The 21,515-nt window shown below is 41.0% G+C and overlaps 1 protein-coding gene across 1 annotated transcript; it reads right to left on the reverse strand.

Annotated features, from left to right (window-relative positions):
• Positions 1–1,551: 1,551 nt before the first annotated feature.
• CLEC3A (C-type lectin domain family 3 member A) lies at positions 1,552–7,692 on the reverse strand. Its single transcript, XM_054840782.1, has 3 exons — positions 7,549–7,692; positions 5,283–5,363; positions 1,552–2,158 (listed from the first exon to the last, which is right to left on the reverse strand). The coding sequence occupies exons 1-3, from the start codon at positions 7,661–7,663 to the stop codon at positions 1,767–1,769; spliced, it is 588 nt and encodes a 195-aa protein (XP_054696757.1). The 5' UTR covers positions 7,664–7,692; the 3' UTR covers positions 1,552–1,766.
• Positions 7,693–21,515: the final 13,823 nt, after the last annotated feature.

Here is a 21,515-nt window from a genome sequence, read left to right on the forward strand (position 1 = left end):
ATAAACTCCTCAAAGGTAAACAAATTCTGGAATTTGTGCTGAATTTTCAATGTGATTGTAGCTGTAGAGATATGCTGAGATACTGACCTATTTCAGACAAGCCAGAGGTAAAGAAGCCATATAAAATTACTGCAGACTTTTAATCACCTTAAAAATATAGGTAAAAGGAATATCGATCCCAACCTTAGCAAAGGTTGGTAGATTTTGAAAGGAAAATTGGAGATATTTGGGGACATTTTGCTCCTTTAACTCAGGAGCTAAGTGAGAGAATTCAGAATCAGGCCTGTTTTACAAATACATTAAGTGAAAATGAAATTAATTACAACACATTACAGTGGTGCATTGAACAGTTCCATCTCATACAGCACTTAGGCAAGCAGGGGTCCAAATTTGTCCCGTGGCATGTAGATACACTTGTAAAGAAAAAAATATAGTATAATGTACCCAAAGAGAGTACCCCTTTTGAATCCTCAAGAAAAGTCCTGGGAAAGAATGTCCTTCATATGGATGCACAAGCTGTCAAAAATACTACTACAATTGAATACCAGTAATGGAAAATTTATTGCATAATTTAAGAAAATCTTGCACAACTAAAAGATAAAAAGTAAGAATTAGCCTCCAAACAGCAATATATTTAAATATTTAAATGAAATTCCTTTACACAAGAGAGAAACTGCTATTTATAACATGAAGACAAATCTCTATTGTGGGGTTAAGAACAGCAAAAAATAACCAGCGCATCTTACTTCATTTTCAAATGTCAGGTGTTAACTTGGGAAAGTTTGCATGTGGCCAAATGAGCTGTGGTTTGGCCCCACTCTTTTGTGCCAACCAGGTGTGCTGCCTGCCACATAGAGAGAGGTGAATGAGCAGTGATGACGTTGTGCTCAGAAAGGAGATTCTTCCTCTCTACTTGTGCTTTCAGGCAGCATGACTGTCTTAAGCACAAAGCCTCTTTCTGATCCTGCAGGAGAGAAGGCTTTTGCACATCTTATTAAGGCGTTACGTAGTAGGGGTATGATCTAGTCCCAGGTTGGCTGCTTCTATGGAAATGTTCCAAATGACATCTAATATTTAACCATAATTGAGACATTTAGAAGCAAACATGTTTAGACTAACCAATGTTTTAGAACAGCTACTTCCACCATTTTCTAGCAGTGTATCACTTTTAACTCCAAGTAGTTTAAAAATTAACATCAGATTTTTCTGTTTCATTTGGCTTTCTTAACCCATAGGTAAAACTCTTGGTTCCAGATCCATCCTGTTAAACTCTATAAGGAAAACAGTTATTTTTCACAGGAGCTAACATAACCTGAAAGTCCCTCTGAAGCACTGGAACAGAAAAGATCCCTACACCTTATATTGGCACATGTCACTATACAGCAATCTTTTGTAAACTTTCAATAAATTCACTAAGGCTCTCAGTTCAAGTAAATACTATCCTACCATGGATATACAAAGTACAGAAATAGAAGGTGAATTCCAGCAACCCGAACATCAGGCTGAAATAATATGCCAAAGCATACCATGTAAGTAAAACAGTAATATATATTCCTGTACATAATGAAAACACTCACTAAACATAAAATTTTTAGCATCTGAATAGAAAATAAATTAATAGAGAAAACTTCTGTTTCAGGAAAGAGTGAGTACAATGCAGGAGATTGATATTTTTAACTCACCACTGTCTAAGTGGGAGGGGTTATTAACAAGCAAAACTGCATGTTAATAACAAAAAACATGGACACGGTCATTTGTATATGTAATTATGGGATCAGAAATTCACAAATATACCTTTTGGCAGTACGACAGACTTCATCCACCCACTTGCCTTGTGATGACTGAGAAAAAAAGACACAGTTTTCACGCTTCCCCCCATTTGGTTGGGCGTGATCCCAATTGAAGTACTGTAGAGCCATGCCATTGACATCAACAAATTTCCCTTCATTTATCATGTCATTGACACCCAACCAAAACTCAGATGCTCTAGGCATGCTTTTTTTGCCATAATCTCGAAGAGCGTTTGTTTCGTCATTATTCCTTGGGATAGCCAGTGTCCCTCCCTTGGCTATGCAGTCTTCGTTGGCTTCATGAAAAGGTTTGGTGCCTTCTGATACGAGGTAGCACTTCTTATGGGCCTTTGTCCCACGAAGACAGACTGTGAATAGATATTGATTTCCATGTTCAGTAAAAGCTTGGGCTATAACTTTGAATAATGTTTCCTAAAGTGATAATTTTCTACAGGTATGTTGGGGATTAAGCAGGCAAGTCCCTCAGCAAGTGAAAGGCTCTTGCCTCCACAGAGTGGGCCTAAAAGTAGCAGTAAGATCAGAGTTTCCTGCTATTCCTCCTGCTCATGTAAGACTTTGTATACAGCCAACATGTTAGCATGCCTTTGGGAACTCTGAACAGACGGCTCACAGGCACTCTGCAAAGCACCTTGCACTACAAGGGATGGCCAAAAGCAGAGTATGCTCTTGGAGCTACTCTGGAGAAGAGATACTTAAGAGGAAGGACAGACATAGCTGTGATCTTAACACTATGAAGTGCTTTGAAGAATCTTTCCTGTGTTTATGCTGATAAACCTGAGGCGTGATCTTGAGCCCCAGATTCCCTTCAGCAATGTAATTTGCTCAAGGTTTATTTTGGTGTTCTAAAAGAGCAAAATAAAATATAACCCAGGCCTGTTGTCAGTGTATCTTATGTCATCTTTTAGCAAATAGTCCTGCTTTCAACATTTTAACCTTATTTCATCAGTCTTGAAAGTGATGGAATGGATGAGGTATGGTTGGTTGTATTGTTGGCAGATGTGGGTTGGTCATCAGGAAGTCTATACTTGGCTTTATAGTAGACAGATCTAAAGGTCTTTTCATATTTATGATATTTAAGTGCCAAAGTGTTATGCGTTAACTAAGCCTATTTCCTAGCAAACAAAAGCAGGACAGAAAAGTGCTATTTAAAGTGTCCTGCGCACCAGAAAAATGTTGATTTGAAATTCATAATGCAAATCTCTGGATGATTGATAAATTATATTGCCACCTGCAGAAGAGTACACGTTTGCCTCCTTAGATCTTAATTTCTGGTCTTTTCAGCAAAGTCCATCCCTTCAAACTCTAAATTCAAATGAGGTAAAGTGACTTAAATCTATAAACACTTTAAAAAAAGTGTACACTTATTACTGAGCTTGCGTGACAATCTGAACAAAATAATCTAAACATTTGCAGTTATAAATCTGTTTGCTTTTAGTTCTACTGGAACATACCAGGGAAGTCTTGATGTAAAGTCCAAATGTACTAGAACATTAATTTGGCATATGCTCTGTAACTGAAATTGCCTTGTAGAACTGCTGTCAGAGTTCTTCCAGCCCAAGGTCTGTGTGGGCAGGCTCGAAGGTATGAATCCTTAAACTTTGCTCTCCAGCTCTCCTAATGCAGTTATGTGAAATACTGATTCTCCCAAGAAAAATACTTACAACAAGAGAACCCTCCTCAAAGGAGTGTTTCTTCTGAACTGAGGAAGGTAGCAAAGGCCTTGAATAAACTCCTGTAACAATTACTTTTAGAATCCTGCATGTGACCACTTCCAGATTATTTAATTTATTGCTTAAATTCATCTTGTACTTAACTAGAAATATGTCATGAAACAATATGAACATCTTCTGTCCTGATGTTTTCTATAATCTGTTTCTAATTCCTCTCATCTGCTCTTGTAAAAGAGTAATTATATATCTGATCAACAGGATATGGAAATCCACTTTGGACCATTTCCTATTTGTCTCAGTTTTTTAGTATTTGTAGTTGTTGTATTCATTGCATTCCTTAGCTGCATTTTCAGGGTCATCATTTTATATTAGGGCTTATCATGCAAGTTTTATCCTTTCCAGCTGCTAATGGCCAAAGAAAAGTAATGAACATATTTGCTAAATGTTGAATACTTTAACAAATGTATATTCATGGGAAATATTAGAGACACCTTATCTACTTCAACAATGCTGCAGAAATGATGGAGACTAGCCCTCTTTAGGGAGAAAGTATGTGCTGCTAAATGGCGTGTGGCAACATTTCACACTATGTAGAAAGGACACCTAGTAAATTCTAGCAAAAGATGAAATCAAATTGTAATAAGTCTTGGAAATATCCATAAGCTAAAAAAGCAGTTCCTTTTTGAAGTATCAGAAGGTCATTAATAAACACAGAGCTAGAGGGGTGATAGACCTCTTTTTGCCAAATTTGGAATCCAGTTGAACAGTGTGGGTTCTGAATTTAGAATATAGCTCAAAATAAGTTTTGAGGATAGAAAATCTCCTGGGTCTGGTTTCATTTCTAAGCCACTGCATACTTACTCTCAAGCTCCTTCTGGAAGCAATACAAGAACTACTTTTAAACAAGAGTTACTTGTCTAGCACAGGCTCCCTCTTTTAAAAAACTTATAAAGTTGTCTTACAAAATATTTTTATTTTAAATTTCTTATAAAGCTCAAAAAGCTCTATGTAACCCAAGATGTAAAACAGGACAACCCAGATATTACTATCCCTAAGGAAAATGTGTTCTGTTTCATGTGAATGATGTCATTTCTCCTGTAGTGTCCTCTTGTACATATTTAAATGCCAAGTTTTCTGTCAACAGCTGTGAAAAAGCACAACTGTCTAGTAGGTGCATGTGTATTTACGCTTCTTATTTTGTTTGGAAATTTCCATCTGGCTATTTAAATACTTAAAGGCTCTGCACATTTATACAGGATTTTTCTTAACTCACAGTGGGTATTACTTTGAAGTTTTATGGCAACGTTCACATTTGAATGTCACAAACTGCACACTTTAAAAGGGCTCAGTCCTTTCAGCTTCCTTTTTTGGGGTATTCTCAGCCTTTTCCATTAATATTTTTGCCTTGATAGTTAGCCCATGTTCATATCAAAGCTGGGGACCTAACTCATTGACCATTTAAACACTCAAACCCAGCAACCCTCATTGTGTTACCTTTATCTGATTATACCTAAAATCACAGCTTGAGGTTGGGCATAGCAAAGACAAAAGCAGTTCTTGCTCCAGATTAATTCTTGCTCTTAGTGAAGAATCATCACTTGTACTCCATTAGTTCAGATGTGATTTTACCTGAATGCTTCCTTTAACATTTGTCTCACCGTTACAGCTATGGCACACCATAGCTCTTAAGGAGTTGTACTTCTCAGTCACAAATCCCCATTAAAGAGAAGGATGGGAGTGAAGGAGAGAGGGAAGGCAGTGATAACTTTTGGAAGCCATTGACCAGCGTAAGCTGCTTTACCTGTCTGAAGTGCTTGCATTTCTTTCAGAGCATTTACTTCTCGCCACAATTTGTCAATCTGCATCTTTAGGTCATCTTTTTCTTAAATAAAAGAAATATAGAGAAATGAACAGCTATGCGCACACAAAAAAATTTAAAAATTGTATGTTAAAAGCTGTTTCAAAATATCATGGCTTTCTGCACTGCTGAGAGTTGTTTTGATTTCTTTTAAAGATTTCTCCTTAATGAAAGGATTCCTGTAGGGTTCTTATTTAAAAAAAAAAAAAACAACACAACACAAAAACCCCAAACAAAAAAAACCCCACCCAAAACCAGGAGGAACCGACCTTTACCCTTCATCCTCATAGTTTAAATTTCATTTTCAGTTGGACTGTATCCTAGTAACTATTTGAAAACCATGGATTGTGGCAGCTAATCACTATTTAGCATGCCTGTATCTAATTTACAGCAAAATTTGCCTATTTGCTTTTGAACCTGCACACCACGGTGTGTATACATATGACATACAAATAATAGCAGAACACAAGTTGTGTTTATTCAAAGAAATGTAGTTTCTGTGAGCATAAAAGTTTCACACCACTCGTTTTAACACAGTAAGGAACAGCTAGAATAATCCAACTTCATAGTCTAAATGTATGCAGGCAAGCTTGCTGAGCTGCAATTTCCCCTCCCCAGGAGGAGCCTTCCTCCCTCTGTTGGTACAGAGAGGGCCTGGTGTTAAGTCACGCAAATTCAGTCTGAATCACCATTTTGTAGCACTTATAAAAGCACCAACAAGATAGTGGGACAAGAAAAGATGCTAATTTGCACATAACAGCTCCATTTTCAGGTCATCTTTTCTATTCTTTTTTTCTTTATTATTATAATAATCCACCACCACCAAACAACTAGCAGGCATGTTTCCATTGCACAAGATTACAATTTGATTGCAGCAGTAACGAGACCTTCCAGAAGCCACAGTAATAAGCATGAGGAATAAATAAACTCTTTCACATGCAGAGAACTAACAAAACCACAGTTCCTACAGATCTGTGTTACATCACCTAACCCTCCAGCTGCACCCCAGAAAGCTCATCTTTTCTCCATATTCCCTAGTGCCTGTGGGGATAACCCCAGCTGTCCTTCGTGACTCCCTGGTTTCCCAAGGCAGGACTCCCAGTTCCCCAATCCATGCTCCTCCCTGTGATTACCAGTTCACAGGAGCCTCTTCATGTCCCCTGTCTGCTTCAAAAAAGGCAAGAAGCAGAACAAGCTGAGCTCCTGGCGCAACTTTTTCATAGTGGGACACTAATGCAAATCTATTTTTTTTTTTTTTTTTTGCAACCCTCATTCTGAATTTCATAAAATATTGAGACACTTATCCTCAGGAGCTCCACTCTTCTGCCAAACTGTTTCAAGTTCAAAAGCTTGACAGACAAATGTGCTGGCAAAACAAATGTATAAGCAGCCTGTCCTTAGAACATGAAACTAAAACTTATAGAGATTCAAAAGGAAAAGGAAGTATATATAACCATATAGCTCCAGAGCAGCATAATCATGTTGTACAATGGCTTTATCAAAGCTGCGGCTTTTTCATTGACTAGGAGTTTAAATATTTGCCATTAGTGTATCCTCCATCATACCCTCTTTTATTAGAAATAAGTCTTTAAATTAAATACACAGACATTTCCAAACAACATTCAGCAGTTCTGTATTTGCTCTGTAAGCTTTGCTCTGGGAATTTATGCTTTATCTTTTTCTGTTAATTCTTTTTCATTAGTTTGACTTGCCATTTCACAGTACTTTTAACACAGGTAAAATAACATTCCACAAATATTAGACAGACGTTCTGTTAAAATTAGAAAATGGTACAAAAATCTGAACAATAACCCTTGGAAACTGAATATTTTATTCTGGTCTTTTCCACCATATGAATTTCCATTCTTCTGATCTCAGTCAATATAACTACATAACTAAGAATGATCGGCCAGAGTCCTCTCAGCTCTTCCTCTGAGTCCTAAATAATGTCGACAGAGATGAATAGGCATAACAGAGCAATATTTACAACTGTTATACAACTCTATTTCCATAACTCATTCTGCCACCTTATTTTTAGCTTTGCTAACTCAAAAATATTTTTAAGACAGATATCATATAGACTCAACTGTCCTTTGTTAATAAGCATTTGTATAATGTTAGTTTCTGGTTCATGCAATGTTGTTTAAGTACATAGTAAACTTGCATAATCTATAAGCCTCTGTCCCTCCTCCCACTTAAAACCCAGTACCTTTCACTCTACGTTTGCTGTGCTTCCTGGCTTTGAATTTGGAAGCCTGGCTGATGGTCTGATCCAGCAGTAGTATGCTTATAAGTAGAAAAATCATAAGTCCAGTTTGTGCCATGTCTCTTCTAAAGAACTTAAGAAGAAACTTGAAGAGAACTTTAGCAGCTCTGAGAGCAAGTCACATAGACACATCTCAGTAGGGACCGACTGAGGTCAGTTTTATAAAAGTGTAGTGATAGGGTTGGCTGTGCTCCTTGCTTACGAAATGTGTCTAATACTTAAGCTGGCTGTAGCATAAGGCACCCCCTTGTTCTCACATCTCATCTGAAATTCCTATTTCCGTTTTGAATTCAGCTGGGACAGGTTGCTTTTACAGACCCCACACCAGCACTGAACAGGGAACTGATTGCCACCAATTGCCATATCTCCTCTTTAACTTTGAAGCCAAAATATATGGAAAAGTAGAGGGATGCTTAAAAACACCTTGTGCAATGCCAGCCTCAAGGAGGGGCAGCCAAAAGATTTCTACAAATAAAATAGGCTCACCCAGCATGGCTCTGACCCACGCTGGGTAAGTCATGGCAATGGTCATGATCTTATTTACATTGAAACAGAAAAAGAATTTACTTACTCCTGGGTAAATGCAAACATTGTAGCTATGCACACACTAAGATCACATCATGTGAGTAGTGCACTAGTTAATTTATGAAGAGTTAATAAATACCTAATAGATATGACTGCATTTCTGATTGAGAAAAGTATATGCTATCAGCAGGGTCTAGTTAGGGGAACAAAAGATAGCGATACTCTTCTAAAGGTTCCCCAGTCCTGACTATATGGTCAGAGGAACAGATGCTGATCTCAGTGAAGCACAAGATGCTCAAAGCAGGACAGTGTTCTCTCGACTCTGGAGAGCTCTCGGCATTTGGATCTTTTATTCGTCCTTGGGCTCTGAGTTTTGTGGGGCTGCCTTTTAACTGGGATTGCTATAAGCAGTAGAACCTCTCACTGATTTTTGTGGACAAATGAAATTGCCACAATAATCTGCCCATCAATCACACTTTTTTTTTTTTCTTCCCCCAGTAAGAGAGAGTTTGTTGGAAATGTTGACACTGAAGTCATCATTGGGTGATGGGGTGCTGGCTGGTGCAGTTCGTGCCCCTCAGAGCTGTTGCTCCAGACTTCTCTTTGCCATCTCTGTCTTGGTTACATTGCTAGATTTTTTTCAGAACTGTAACGGCAGGAGACTTCTTAGTTTATTAAATGAAAGTTGAGCTTTAGGGACATGCTGTTATACTACATGAATGCATACTGGCTTTTTCCAACCCCACATACAGTCTAAAAGAACTTAAGTACTTATAATGTAAAACACACCTAAACCATCTGGTTTGGATATCGTTAAATAATAAGCTGTATTCTAATAATCTATAACTAGTAAGCATCTATTAATCATTAGTTAATAAACTTTTCATAAATGCATCCTGATATGATAAAACTTGGCTTCTGTGGTCCTGCCTCAAAATATTGAAGTATGTTTCATTGTGTAGGAAAACCTCTGGATCAATAATGCTAAGTCCTCAGTGCTATCATGGAGCATAGCGCACCGGAGATGGTTATTACAGGGTCCCACCCACCCAGGACTGTCTAACAAATCACTCACACAGCTGCACATTTCAGTACACAGTTAAATGTGGAAAGGCTGTCATTCCAACCAGCACACCAGAAACTGAAATGCAAGCTGTCAGAGAGGAAAACAGGGAGCTTTGCAAGGGTCTAGTTCAAGATTTAGTCTGTCATTTAGAACTAACCCTAGGTTCAGAGTTGATCCATATTTTATCCCAGTAATATTGGGGCATCCGTAAGTTAATTAAGGGCAGACAGCTGAATCAATAACCGCCTCCAGTTAGTTTTTCACTTTGTCCCACCTCAGAGATTGTGGAATTGCACATGAAGCTGATGCTGAACCACTGCAGCTTGTAGCCTGACATTTTAAACTAATGCTAATTTTGGGTTACTTCAGTAAGGGAGATGTAAACCCCTGGAGTTGTTTCATGTGGAGCTTAGCTGTCCTACAGGCTCAGAGAGAGGCAGGACCAGCAGCTGGGGTCAGTAAGCATTTTTAGTGTGTGTGCGTTTAAGGACTCAGTACCAGAATGTATTTGTTACTGCTGCTAGGAATTTGAGTTTTCTAACACAGGCTTTTTTTTCTTTCTGTGAAATGAGTCTGACAGAAAAAGATTTGTACTCTACTGAGGCAAGCACACAGCTCACTAGAAATGGAGGTATAAAGAAAACACAGATTTGGTATTCTGAGAGTTCTTGGCCAAGAGCCTAAGTAAAAACCTGTGCTTTTTGGAGTATTCCATGTTATGTCCTTCTAAAACAAACTGAAACTCTGTTTTGAAAGCTTCATCCCCCTTGCTCAGTAGTCTCTTTCAGCATTTTACCAGTCTGCAAGTAGCTTAGCTGGACTTAACTCCTAAAACCTGCATCACAAAGATGTCCTTGCAGCTGCTGTGAGAGGCCACAAGGTTGTAGGGGCTTGTTTGTCTAGAATTTGTCTAGAGTACCTGAGAAATAGGTTTCACACATATAACTAATCTATAGCAACTGAGGAAGCAAGTTTAACTTCTTGTATAGCGTGTGTGGGCAGGAGAGTCAGAGAAAAGTCAAAATATGTTGCTGAGAAGACACAAACTCCCAGTACTACTGTGAGGAAGCAGGAAATGGAACCACATAGGAGGCCCAGAGCCTCACTGAAGTGAGTACCTGGTCTGTGTATGGTCTTGAAACCAGCATTACAATATCATTTAGAGTTGTAATTTTTCTTTTGCTAGCATCGTTATAGTAATATAATACAGCCCAGAGAGTGATAATAGATCCCTATACACCTATGTATAGGTGTAATTTTTCCTGGGACAAATTATTCCTCTTTCTGTATCAGAATGTGCTATACAAGTATAGTCAGTCTCGTACCTTTACAGCTGCATGCAGACTAGGATGGGATCACAAGGTTTTATTTACACCAGTACAGTAGAACTTCTGCATGCAGACAAAATTGCAGTTTCTCTTGAAGGGCTTAGTTTTCTTCAAATCACTCTTGAAGTGCTTTGTTTGATAAGAAGCATCTAGCAAAAGCCATAGCTGCTGTACTGCGCAGGCACCTGGTTTTATGGCTCCGGTCTCCCCACCTCATTCAGTTTGCTTTCAGACAACTGAACCATTCAGAGCATAAGCATCCTTTGGTAAAAGGTTTATTTCAATTTCTCCACAGAGGCTCTTCAAGGTAAAAAGTCTATTCCCCTCCGAGACAGTTCTACCTTTATATGCTCCTGTAAACTGGCTCAGAAAAACTCTTCATACAGTTGTTTTTTCCTCTCCATTCTCAGCCATCACTGGGTTTGTGGAAAGAACATGCAATTGGGCACAGAGTATGAGAAGTCGGTGTGAGATGAGGACTGGATGCTGGGCTCAGATCCTGAAATAGGTCTGACTGCAGAAGCCATTTCCTGTTGTGTGGAGTAAGATCCTATGTAGGGAGATCATGTCCTTTACTTATCTCCTGAGGTAGTAGCACTACGAATAAAACACTGCTTGTAAAAAATATCTTTAAAGAGAATTAATGCTTCAGTCTGTTGAGAAGTGAACTGCTCACATATTGCTAGTAGACTAGCTATGTTTTACTGAGATCTACAGTCCCCTCCATGCTTCAGAGCTAATTGTGTTGTGGCCTGTTTGACCAGATGGGAAACCGATGGGCTGTATCTGCTACTGAAATCATAGCAAAGTGGGGGGTTTTCACAGTGTTTCAGTTGTGGAAAATTCAGCTCAGCATAGGATTTGGAAAAAAAGTTTGTATGTGGGTAACTGCCCCTTCTACTCAGAGTATAAAGAGAAAATGAAAGCTGATGAGAGTTGTTGACAGGCTAAGGAATTTCAAATGGGGCAATCTGAAGACCCAGTATAGCCAACAAAAGTAGATAACAGAAAGATTAGTAAAAGGTTTATCAGCTCCCATGCATCAGTTGGCATGACTGTCTGCAGTGGTAAATGGGATCCATTGGTTGATTTTCATTTGTTTCAATTAAATGTAACAAATTTTGCAAATTCTGCTAGTCACGGATTATGTCGTGCTTGGAAAATCACTGTGTGTTTGGTTTCTTTGGCCTTGAAAAGTCTTGCAAAGTCTTAAGGATTTGATCTCAGTCCAGCCAGGTATGAGGCAGGATTATGGCTGACATCCCAACACCAAAGTTATTTTGGGGAAATTTGTACAAATGGTATGTTTAGAAAAGGGAAGGGCTAACCTTATGCTATGTGAGGTACTGTGAAACTTATTAATGATATTTTGGGTTTTTGCAATCAGATCAAGTGGAAATTTTCTGGCTACAAGTGATCTATTAGAATTAAAGGAGGTTCCAGGTTTATGCAAAACCAGGCTGCCCACCAGTGACCTGCACTGAAGGTCACTGAGCGTTGAAATGAGGGCATTCATGTCATCTTTAGATATGTGATGCTGTTATCTCAAATGCATGCCTCACCTTGGCACTGTGGCACTGATAATGGGATTGATCAAGAATTAGGCCTCTTTCTCAAGGTGATATTTTTCAGTTCCAAACCTAGCTGTTACTACCTATAGATCTGGTGCTTTTCACTTACTATGTTGTAAATACAAGCTTAAAAAAAAAAAAAGAAATTTGAGATATAAATAATGTATGTGTACCAAAAGATGAATCAGGGCAGTATTTTGAGCTTCTGGAATAAGTGCTTTTTGTACCTCTTACTTGGGGTCTTTGTCACAAAAGCATTTCACAGCTGGGTCTTAGCAAGCAGAGAGGAGGGTAAACAATTTGCAAGAGGCAGCAGAAAGACTTGTCTGACCTCTATCATACACATTTAAGGCAAATATCATTATCTTCTCTATGTGACCAAACTATCTCACCTGTACTCCTTTCATTCTCTTGTAATGGCAGTGAATATAGATTATAGGTTGTAAAGCTGAGAAACTACTGATTATCAAAGTCAGAAGAGATTCACCAAATCTACATGAAGCAATGTTAGCAAAGCCATTGCACTCTTTTTTTTTTTTTGTTACCTATCCAATGCCGCTCTGCACCTATGAAGTTGCCTTCTTACAGGGTTCAGATATCTCAAAGGAATGGCACAGTTGCCAAATCCTTTTTACTTCAGGCCTTTAGCTGCAAAAATAAGTAGGTGCCGAGTGTTTTGCTGACAGTCATTGCCTATTTCTTTAGGCAGGAAGGACCCCAAAGAAATAGCTATTTATTTAGAGATAAATGTTTTGATGGCTATGTGAAGTGTGCAAAGAGAGCAAACCATAATTCCCCTCAAAACAGACTTTTTTAACAGATCAGCTGACTCTGTATCATCTCCAAAGGTAAGGGACTTTAGGAGAAAATTTAAAGCTGTTTCTTTGCAGTCCAGGTGCAAATAGAAGAGTTGAATGGGATCTTTTAAAATGCTCCTCCTGTGGACTTGGCAAAGTTTTCATGTTGGGAATTACTGGCAGCAGCTCAGCTTGTTTAGCCCTTGGGATGTGTGTGAGAGTGTGTCTCTTTCTCTTTTGTAAACACAAATTACCTGTTGTGCTAATTTTTCTCCTGTAATGTGTGCTGCCTTTTTTCCTTCCTGGAAATGATCTAAAAACATCTTGAGCATTTAACTTCTCCCTTTAAATATTTTATTTTTGATCATCACAGTCTCCCTAATATGAGGTTTTCCAATTTCACATTAACATGACCTTAATAGGTTCTGCTCATCCTTCCATGCGCCAGACAAAACGATTTGGACAAAGCCTTGATTTGTCCAGAGTCCCTCCAGACAGACTGAGCTGCACATTCACAGGTTCATAGCAGGTTACCAACAGCACAGCTTTGCGTACTGCCAGTAGGGCTGGCCAGAGCAAGGATTACGTTTTGGCTTGTGTAGATGTTTGTAGGATTTTCCTATACCAGATGGAAAATCAAACCTCCTCAGGAGTGTGATCATGTCTTCCTTGTGGCTGCATTTCACTGAGGGCTCAAAGGTTCTACTCCAAAGCTGAGGCCTTCTGCTTTGCCAACCCAGAAACTTGAGTTCCTACTTGATGTATGGCCATATGACCTTTGAGGTCCCCAAGTCCTGTGCCATGGCCTTTCTACAGACATGCTCTGAGACACTCCTGGTGCTGCTGCTCCCACCCAGCTGGTGTGACTGCCCACTAACAAGGAGATGCTTCAGCTGCGAGCTGCCAGCCTGGCTCAAGGCAAGACGCCAAACCACGGCATTTAAATGTAAATGCTGGGGAGATGTCTGCTTGTCTCTGAAAGCAAACTCAAGCAGTGAGAAGTGGGAAGTGATCCTGCCTTGCTGGAGGCTGGGAAAGGGGCAGTCGGGGGCAGTGCCTAGCTCCTACCTTAGCAAGCCCTGTCACCACACATCATGCATGTCCCTGACCCCGGGGTGGGATAAAAGTGCAAATCACACGTCGCCTGCTGGATGCTGAGGGTGGAAGAACAAAAATTACCTCTATCAGTGCAATTTTCTCTTAACAGCCCAGTATGTCTATTGAGAGTAACAGTCGTTTCTGGGAATGCTGCCCTCTTGTGAAAGGTCAACAGCATAACGTTCCCTCCCATCGGTAGCTCTCCTACCCTTAAGGCTGTGTTTTGATGATACACAGATGAGTTATATGCTGTTACTGTATTAGATGTCATTTCAAACGCTGTCCCTAAAATTTTCCCGATTACAACACACCGTGAGGGTTTTTTCAAAGTCTTGGTTACTTTTCCCTGCTGAATTGTAGCTTGGGCAGGAAAAACCATGATGAGGTGGTACAGCATCTGCCTTTCCTGTTAGCTGCTGTCTTTAAGGATTTGAAATCTTAGTATGTCTCTTGGGTGGGTATTGTAGCCAGAGTAGCATGGCCTCCAGTGCAAACTAGCAAACCACATATTTACCTATCTTTTCGGATGTGTTCTGTAGCACTCAAGCTATCTAGTATAAAGCCAGCTTGTTAACGCCTATATAAAACACACTCACTGCACTGTCCACGCTGTCTACGCAGATAAACTCTGGTTGAGATACTGGCAATATTTATGGAGGAGAATCAGTCTGTTTCAGAAACTGTGGGATGTTCCAGCTCCTGCACCACGTGTTTGGGAGAACCCCAGAGTTTTTAATGGAAAAGCTGAAGGGATCAGCAAGAAGGTAGCTGCAGTTATACTTGAGCAAATGCACTCATCTGCAGTTTAGGGAGATTTCAGAAGCAGGAGTTATAGGTCCAGGCATGGCATTCTTTGGGACTGAGAACTGAAGGAATTCATGTTATAGCATTATAACAAGCTAAAAGGGGCTGTTGGTCATGAAAAGGGGGATACGAATCCCCACTTCTCCTCATCTTCTTTTCTTCCTGAAAAACAAAATTCCTCTGGTAGAGTTGGGGGATGCCGTAAGACAAGCATGTCTCTCTGCACGCTGCTTGGGCTATCTGTGAACCTCATGTCATACTCCCAGATCATTGTCCATCTCCCATGTATTTCCAAATTGGTGCTGCATCCTCTCCCTGCACCATGACCCCACAAGGCAAGTGCCACCAGAGAACCTGAGCTGTGGGTTTATAGTGTGGGCTTAAGCAGCTGAGGACGTGCAAGTGGCAGGGCCACACACCCTGACAAAATATACAATGTTCTGGGAAGCTCTTTAAAGAGGACTCGGAGTCACATTATTATTTGCAAACAAGACATTTGTAAGCAAGATTTGTAAGTAAAGGGGGAAAGAGATTGTGTGATTCCCCTGTATCCAACTGCAAAGGCAGCTGATGCTCACATCCATCCAAAGCCTGAAACCTGGCGTGTACTTTAGTGTCAGGGCTTCCTCCCAGCACATGATGCTACATGTTGTGCATGTATGTCTGTTGCGTGACCTTACACATCAGGGAAGAAGGGAGTTCAAAGACTGCATTCAGAGTTGAAGCTTTTTCAGACTTAAATTTGATTCCTCAGTGGCAACTAGAACAGCAGGAATAACCAGGCTATTTATTCAAGCATTTTCAAATAGTACTTTAAAGTGGAAAATATTCTGGCATTTGCCAACTAATTTAGACACTGTGTAAATGTAAACTTCACAGAATTTTTCATTATTTCATTATTCATTCTGTCACGTACATTCTTACTGCAGTTTATTCTTGTTTCCAGCAGATGTCTTAAGTACCCTAGGAATGATTAGGAGAGCTCTGATTTTATATTGCTTATCCATCAAAGTAAAAGAGCAAAGACCAGGCTTTCCTTTGCTGCTTCATACGCAGGGTAAATCTGTTTTGTTGTATGGCCTTACACCAGTGTTTCCCAGTAGAGAATCAGGCTGTTTGTTTATACAGTTTCTAGATGCTTCATTACTGTAGGAAGAGCAGTCGCAGACAGACACCCATCAGGTCAAACACGTTTGTACAGTTGGGGTTTCAGAAGGAATGGGAGATCATTTGTACTGGATTTGTCAATATTCTTTCCTAAAATAATTCTATGGGCTCTGCCCAGATTAAATCAGCTCTATATAAAAAGAGGACATGATTTCACAGGTTACATGGACATCTGACTAATTGAATTGGCTGATTATTTTTCTAAAAATCTTTGAATCTCAGGATCATATGTGTTTGACGCCACTTCATTGCAGTGGGAGAATGAACAGGTTAGGTTTGCCTGGATTTGACGTTGACTGCCCGAGTTCATTCTCAGTGCCTCTCCAGCCACAGGACAAATCTTTGCAGTTCTCAGACCCCTCCCTGCAGAGCCAGGTGCCCTGCTGACGTGGAGGCCTGCAGCTGACATGGACCTGCCTGCTTTACCTTGCTCCGTGCCTCTCCTCTTGCAGCACTGGCAGCTGTGCATAGCTGCAGTGCAGTGCTGGCAAGCACAGGCTCAGCTGGCAGCCATGTGCCATGGTTCCTCCCCTCTCACTGGGCAATCAGATAGTGGAGAGTGCTGCTATTTTATGGCTTTATCAATCCCTGTGCTCTCCCTTGCTCAACAGACTTGCACGTTTCTTGAAGGCTCTCAGCCCGCAGAAATGGGGAAGGGGAAGTTCCTGTGAGTTAAATTCTTACTAAAGGCAACAGAGTTTTGCCTGCGTAAGGCCAACAGCCTTTGTTCCTTCTCTGAAAATTAATGGCAAAACAGTCCGGGACCATCTCCCCACACAGAGGAAAAGTGGTGCCAGGTCAAAAAGCAAGCCAATAACATTTGTGCAGCACTAGATCTGAGCTAGTCCAGCCTGCTGAGATGGCAAGACTGCTTCCAGATATGAGCTGGCAGGTTTGCGCAGAGCTACATGCTGCTGCGTAGACTTAACAGCTTGGGTCTCCCTTAGTTTGAGGAACTTGGCACTGCACGCTGCTGCCTGATGTAGGTGCTCCCCAGGTTGCAAGCGATGAATGATCTCTATCAGGGCAGACCCTTTGCAAGGGATCTTACGTGACCAGGAAACAAAACAGCTGTTCTAAAGAAAGGCTAACAAATTCATCTCTCAATGCAGGACCTGTCAGACAAGTGCTTGCTTTACATATCCAAGCTGCTTCTACAACCTGGCACTTGATGCAGGAGCCTGGCTGGCCTTTGCATGCTGCCTCTGGTAGAGCAGAGGGCTGCGGGTCCCCTGGAGCGTTAGAAGCAGCACGGCTGCAAATGCAGAGGAGCAGCTGTATTTTCTATGTGAGGATTTTCCGTTTTGTACTTCAATTACTTGCTCCAGTGGCTCCATAAAACCAGTATAAACCAATACTGCATCCTCAAGAAAGATAACTAGGTTTGGCAATGCATATAACATATTTTAATATGGAGAATTGAGCAAGGATTTAAAAAAAAAAAAAATCCTGGTTTGTTGGGGGTTTTTTCCCCCACTAGAAAAGTTATGACATGGAAATAAATATTACTCCCTGAATTTTTAATACTGCAGCTATGACTAGGTTCATTTAGAGGACCAATCAGCTTGATGGTGTCCCTGTCAAAGCCTGTGGTAAAACTCCTGTGAGATTCCAGTTTGAGTTGAATTTACCATCTTAATGGAAATAAGGAAGGAAGCTTGCAACAATTATCCTTTTATTATCCTGTTTTGCTTGATGATTAGCAAACAGAACACTGTGTAATAACTTTATACGTCGCTGACATGTTGAACAAAACACAGATCAAAAATCTCTTATGAATTATATTATGTATGCTTTATTAAATTAACCTACAGTGCCAGGGAATGTGCTGTTAGAAATACAATATTGAAATGAGGCAAACATTTAATATGTGAACTGTGAGAACTGGTTAGAGCAAGTGTCACGCAGCACAGCCAATGGCATCTAATATGTTTAGATGAGAGGTTGCAGATTGATCATTCAGGTGAGACCTTAAAGACAATTCCTTCTGCAAATCTGTCGCGTGCCTATGCTGAGTGTCTGAGCACTGCCTCTCTCTAATGATGCGCTGCATAAACACACCACTGATGTGCAGGTCCAACATCACTTGTCAATCAGACTTTATTATGGCACTCATTTTTACAGCCCAGTATGCAACACCATTTCCCATCTGATCCTCGGATGGAGCCAGCCAGTTCCATTCATGAGGTAAGGATGAGCCAGAACAGCAGAATCTGCTGTCTCGTCTGAATCCAGGCACCGCTTGTTGGAAAAGGCTGGGTTCAGGGATCTGGGTTGCTCCTTTCCCTGGGATGCCCTACCAGAGGCAATTACTCAGATATACGTGGAGAGAATGATGAAGAAAATAGTACAAAATGCTTATAACAGCCATGCTCAGTGTTGGTTCAGGTTCTAAGCTATTGTATTTGATGAGAAAGCAAGGAAAATTTAGACTTGTCTCTCAGCTGCATTCATTTCTATGGGGTTTTGCTGACAGGGTGCTGAGGGCGTTCAGCGTAAGGTTCTGTGCATCTCCTTTGCTTTGGAGCAGGTATGATTTGAGAGACAGCTTTCAGCCATGGAGAGACAAAATTTCCAGCTTAGCTGCTAAGTTTAATCAGGATTCCTTCAGTAAGTGGAGAATTAAATGCCAGAGAACCTTAAGTCCTCAAACCAAATGGCAATAATATGGCATTGGACAAATCAATTTCATTTTTCCTGTCTACAATAGAAATGGTCCAGGAACTCAAAGGGATGCTTTTATGGGACCAATGAGATACTTGGCAAGTCACAGGAGACTTGGTTTGATTTTATTTTTTTTTACAGTGGGAAAATATTCCTAATATAAAATGCAGACACTAGAAGGGGAAAAAAAAAAAAACCAGCAGAGAAACAGAACAATAATCTGCCAAAGCAAACTGACTTAGAAAAGAAAAATACTTCACTTATCTATTTTCTGTGTTAGCAACAAAAGAAATGTTTTGTCCTAGAAGCCTCTGGAAAACATCACTGATCTGACACATCCTCCAGGCCACACAATGCCTGTATGACCAGAAGACACCCCAGTCACCATTCAGCTAACTTCACCCACCAGCCTTTACCAATGCTGTTTGGTTATTAGCTTATCACCTTGCCAGCCTAAGGGCTAGCCATTTCAGGGAAAGTACAGAAATCCTTATCATAAATAATGCATCTAGCATGTCTGCCGTCTCGCTCTCTTCTTCTAGGGCAGCTGAGATGCTGCATCATTTACTGCTGCACTATATAGTGAAACACATCTCTCCATGTGGGAAATGTATTTACAAAGATTACCCAGCAGAAGAGCACAAAATGATTTGTACTGGAACCTGCAGCTTATCAGGAAAATGATGTTTGGCAGGGACACAGCTAATGTCTGGCAGAACGTAGCACATTTCCAGTGCTGGCAGTTGCAGAGGCAGAGCAGCTTCCAGCAGGGCTGCAGGTAGCAGGAGGCTGATTGATGGCAGCCGGGCCTGGGACGTGGGACGGGCAGAGAGCCCCTGTGCCTGGCGGGCACGGCAGCTTGCAGGAGCTGTGGCCATGGGTGGCACAAGTACTTCACAGCTGTAGCTCTAAAAGCAAACCTGCCTCCAGAGAAGCGCTCACCTCCTATTCCCCAGCCCTCACAGTAGAACAGTTTTTCCTTTACCAAGCGTTAAACGTCATGAGGGTTCACAAGCTGCAAGATTAAAGTCTTCCTTTGTCTTTTTAGGTTGTTTTAGTTCAGTCAGTTTTAAAGCTTTTACAACAACTATAAAGACTGCTCCTTTCTAAATGAAAGCTGATCTTCTATGATGGCAGGTGTTTGAGTTTTTAAGAGACAGGCCCATCAAGGCTGTCAATACTTATTCCTGGCCCTTTTTTCTCATCTTCCCCAAAATGCCTATGGAAGAGAAGAAAGGTTCCCATATGCAAAGGTTCAATCCACCTGTGTTAAGTCCAGTAGGCGTTTGTCACTCTCTGTGGGGGATGAAAGTGGACATGACACGGTATTCTTCAGGAAATAAAAAATTAATTTTCCTGCAGTGCTAGCAGACAACAACGATGATTATTGAATATTGCAGGGACTCTAGAAACCCTGCAGAGAAGGGCTGGGACCCCCACATCAAACCTGGTGAGAGGTAGGGGGCTGTTAGAGTAGCTCCAAGGAGAATACTGACTTCAGCAACAGCAGCATCAGTGTCAGGCACCCCTTTGTACAATAAACAGCATCTTTTGAACCTTCCCTTGTTCAGCTTTGCGCAGGCCTGGCTGGCTAGGGTAGGCAGCAATGGTGCAGCTGGCCCATTTACATCCCAGGTCTGTGTTGCGGGGCTGTTCTGCAGCCTGGTAAACACGCATGGCTTCATACAGAGAGACGGCAGCTAAACTTAACTCAGTACTGAACAGTTTCCCTGAAGCGAGTCAGGTTCCCAGTGATGTGGTAACAAACAAAGACCAGACAGCCTTAGAGGCTGCCACACAGCAGTGCCACAGCCTGGGCAGTGACTAAACCCCACATCTGTAACAAACCACCCCACAGCCTCCCTTTCAGGCTACAAACCAATCAACAGATAACATGCTGCAAATTCTACTCACTTGTTACTCTTGAACAGACATACATGATTCATTTCTTTTCATACACTCATCCACTAACTCTTCATCATCTGCACTGTTCTCACACCACCTTCCAGTTTCTGCACAGCATACAGGTGATGCCCAACACAGCATTGTTAGAAATAGCAAAGATCAAGGCAGCATTCAGAAAACCACGCCATTTGCTGCAGAGATAGCTGACACAGATAGGCCGGGTAAGCATGAAAGGAATGGCTTAGTTAGGATCAACCGAGCACAATCAATCAGCACAACAGCACAGACTGAGGAGATAAAGCTACGTTTGCATTTATTCTCTAACCTGTTCTCTCAAAGGAGAACATTAGGATGTTTGTCTAGATGTTACAAATTACTTAGAAAAAAGATGCCTTGATGCAGATAGCAGTTGTAGCATGTTGATTGTTTTGGCTCTTTCTGCAGTGAAACAAAACACCAGCTCACACCGAGACTTAGGTGCTGCCAGGGGGAGGAACTCCTGCAGGGTTCTGTAGGAGCTGGAGGTTTCAAGGGTGTTGTGTGCTGGCAATCATGGCCACAGTAGAAGAACCTTTTCTGACAAAACCCAACCAGGATTAATCACTAAGCTCACAGAAAATGAGAGGGGAAGCACAAAATGGAGGATGAGGTGAGACCCAGGGATGCTCAGTAGCCTAGGATGATTTTTGCATTTTTTCTGGCCAGATGCCCCACACAGGCAGCCTGCTGCATCCCTGCTCGCCTGGTAGCAGCCTCCGTGTGTTAGCTTGTGTGACAGTCGAATATAGGTGGCCCGATGGGAAAGCTGGTAAAAGGTAGAGCTTTATTAGTAATCACAGAGAGTTTGCAAAAGGCAATGGCTGTTTGCTTTCAGCCTTATCCTGACCCTGTGATTAGGGATGCACTGATCATTATTTGCTTATTAAGACTTGAAAACAGAGGGCAGAAATTTACTCTGCTCTTCACAATCAGCAAGTGTTCATAT

Source organism: Grus americana, chromosome 13, assembly GCF_028858705.1.
Source record: "Grus americana isolate bGruAme1 chromosome 13, bGruAme1.mat, whole genome shotgun sequence".
Taxonomy (NCBI): Eukaryota; Metazoa; Chordata; class Aves; order Gruiformes; family Gruidae; genus Grus; species Grus americana.

Coding starts and splice junctions, on each gene's coding strand:
- CLEC3A (XM_054840782.1), bottom strand. CDS start 7,663: ATGGCACAAACTGGACTTATGATTTTTCTACTTATAAGCATACTACTG. Junction 5,364..7,548: donor CAGCAAACGTAGAGTGAAAG/GTACTGGGTTTT, acceptor CTTTTATTTAAG/AAAAAGATGACCTAAAGATG. Junction 2,159..5,282: donor AATGCAAGCACTTCAGACAG/GTAAAGCAGCTT, acceptor ATCTATTCACAG/TCTGTCTTCGTGGGACAAAG.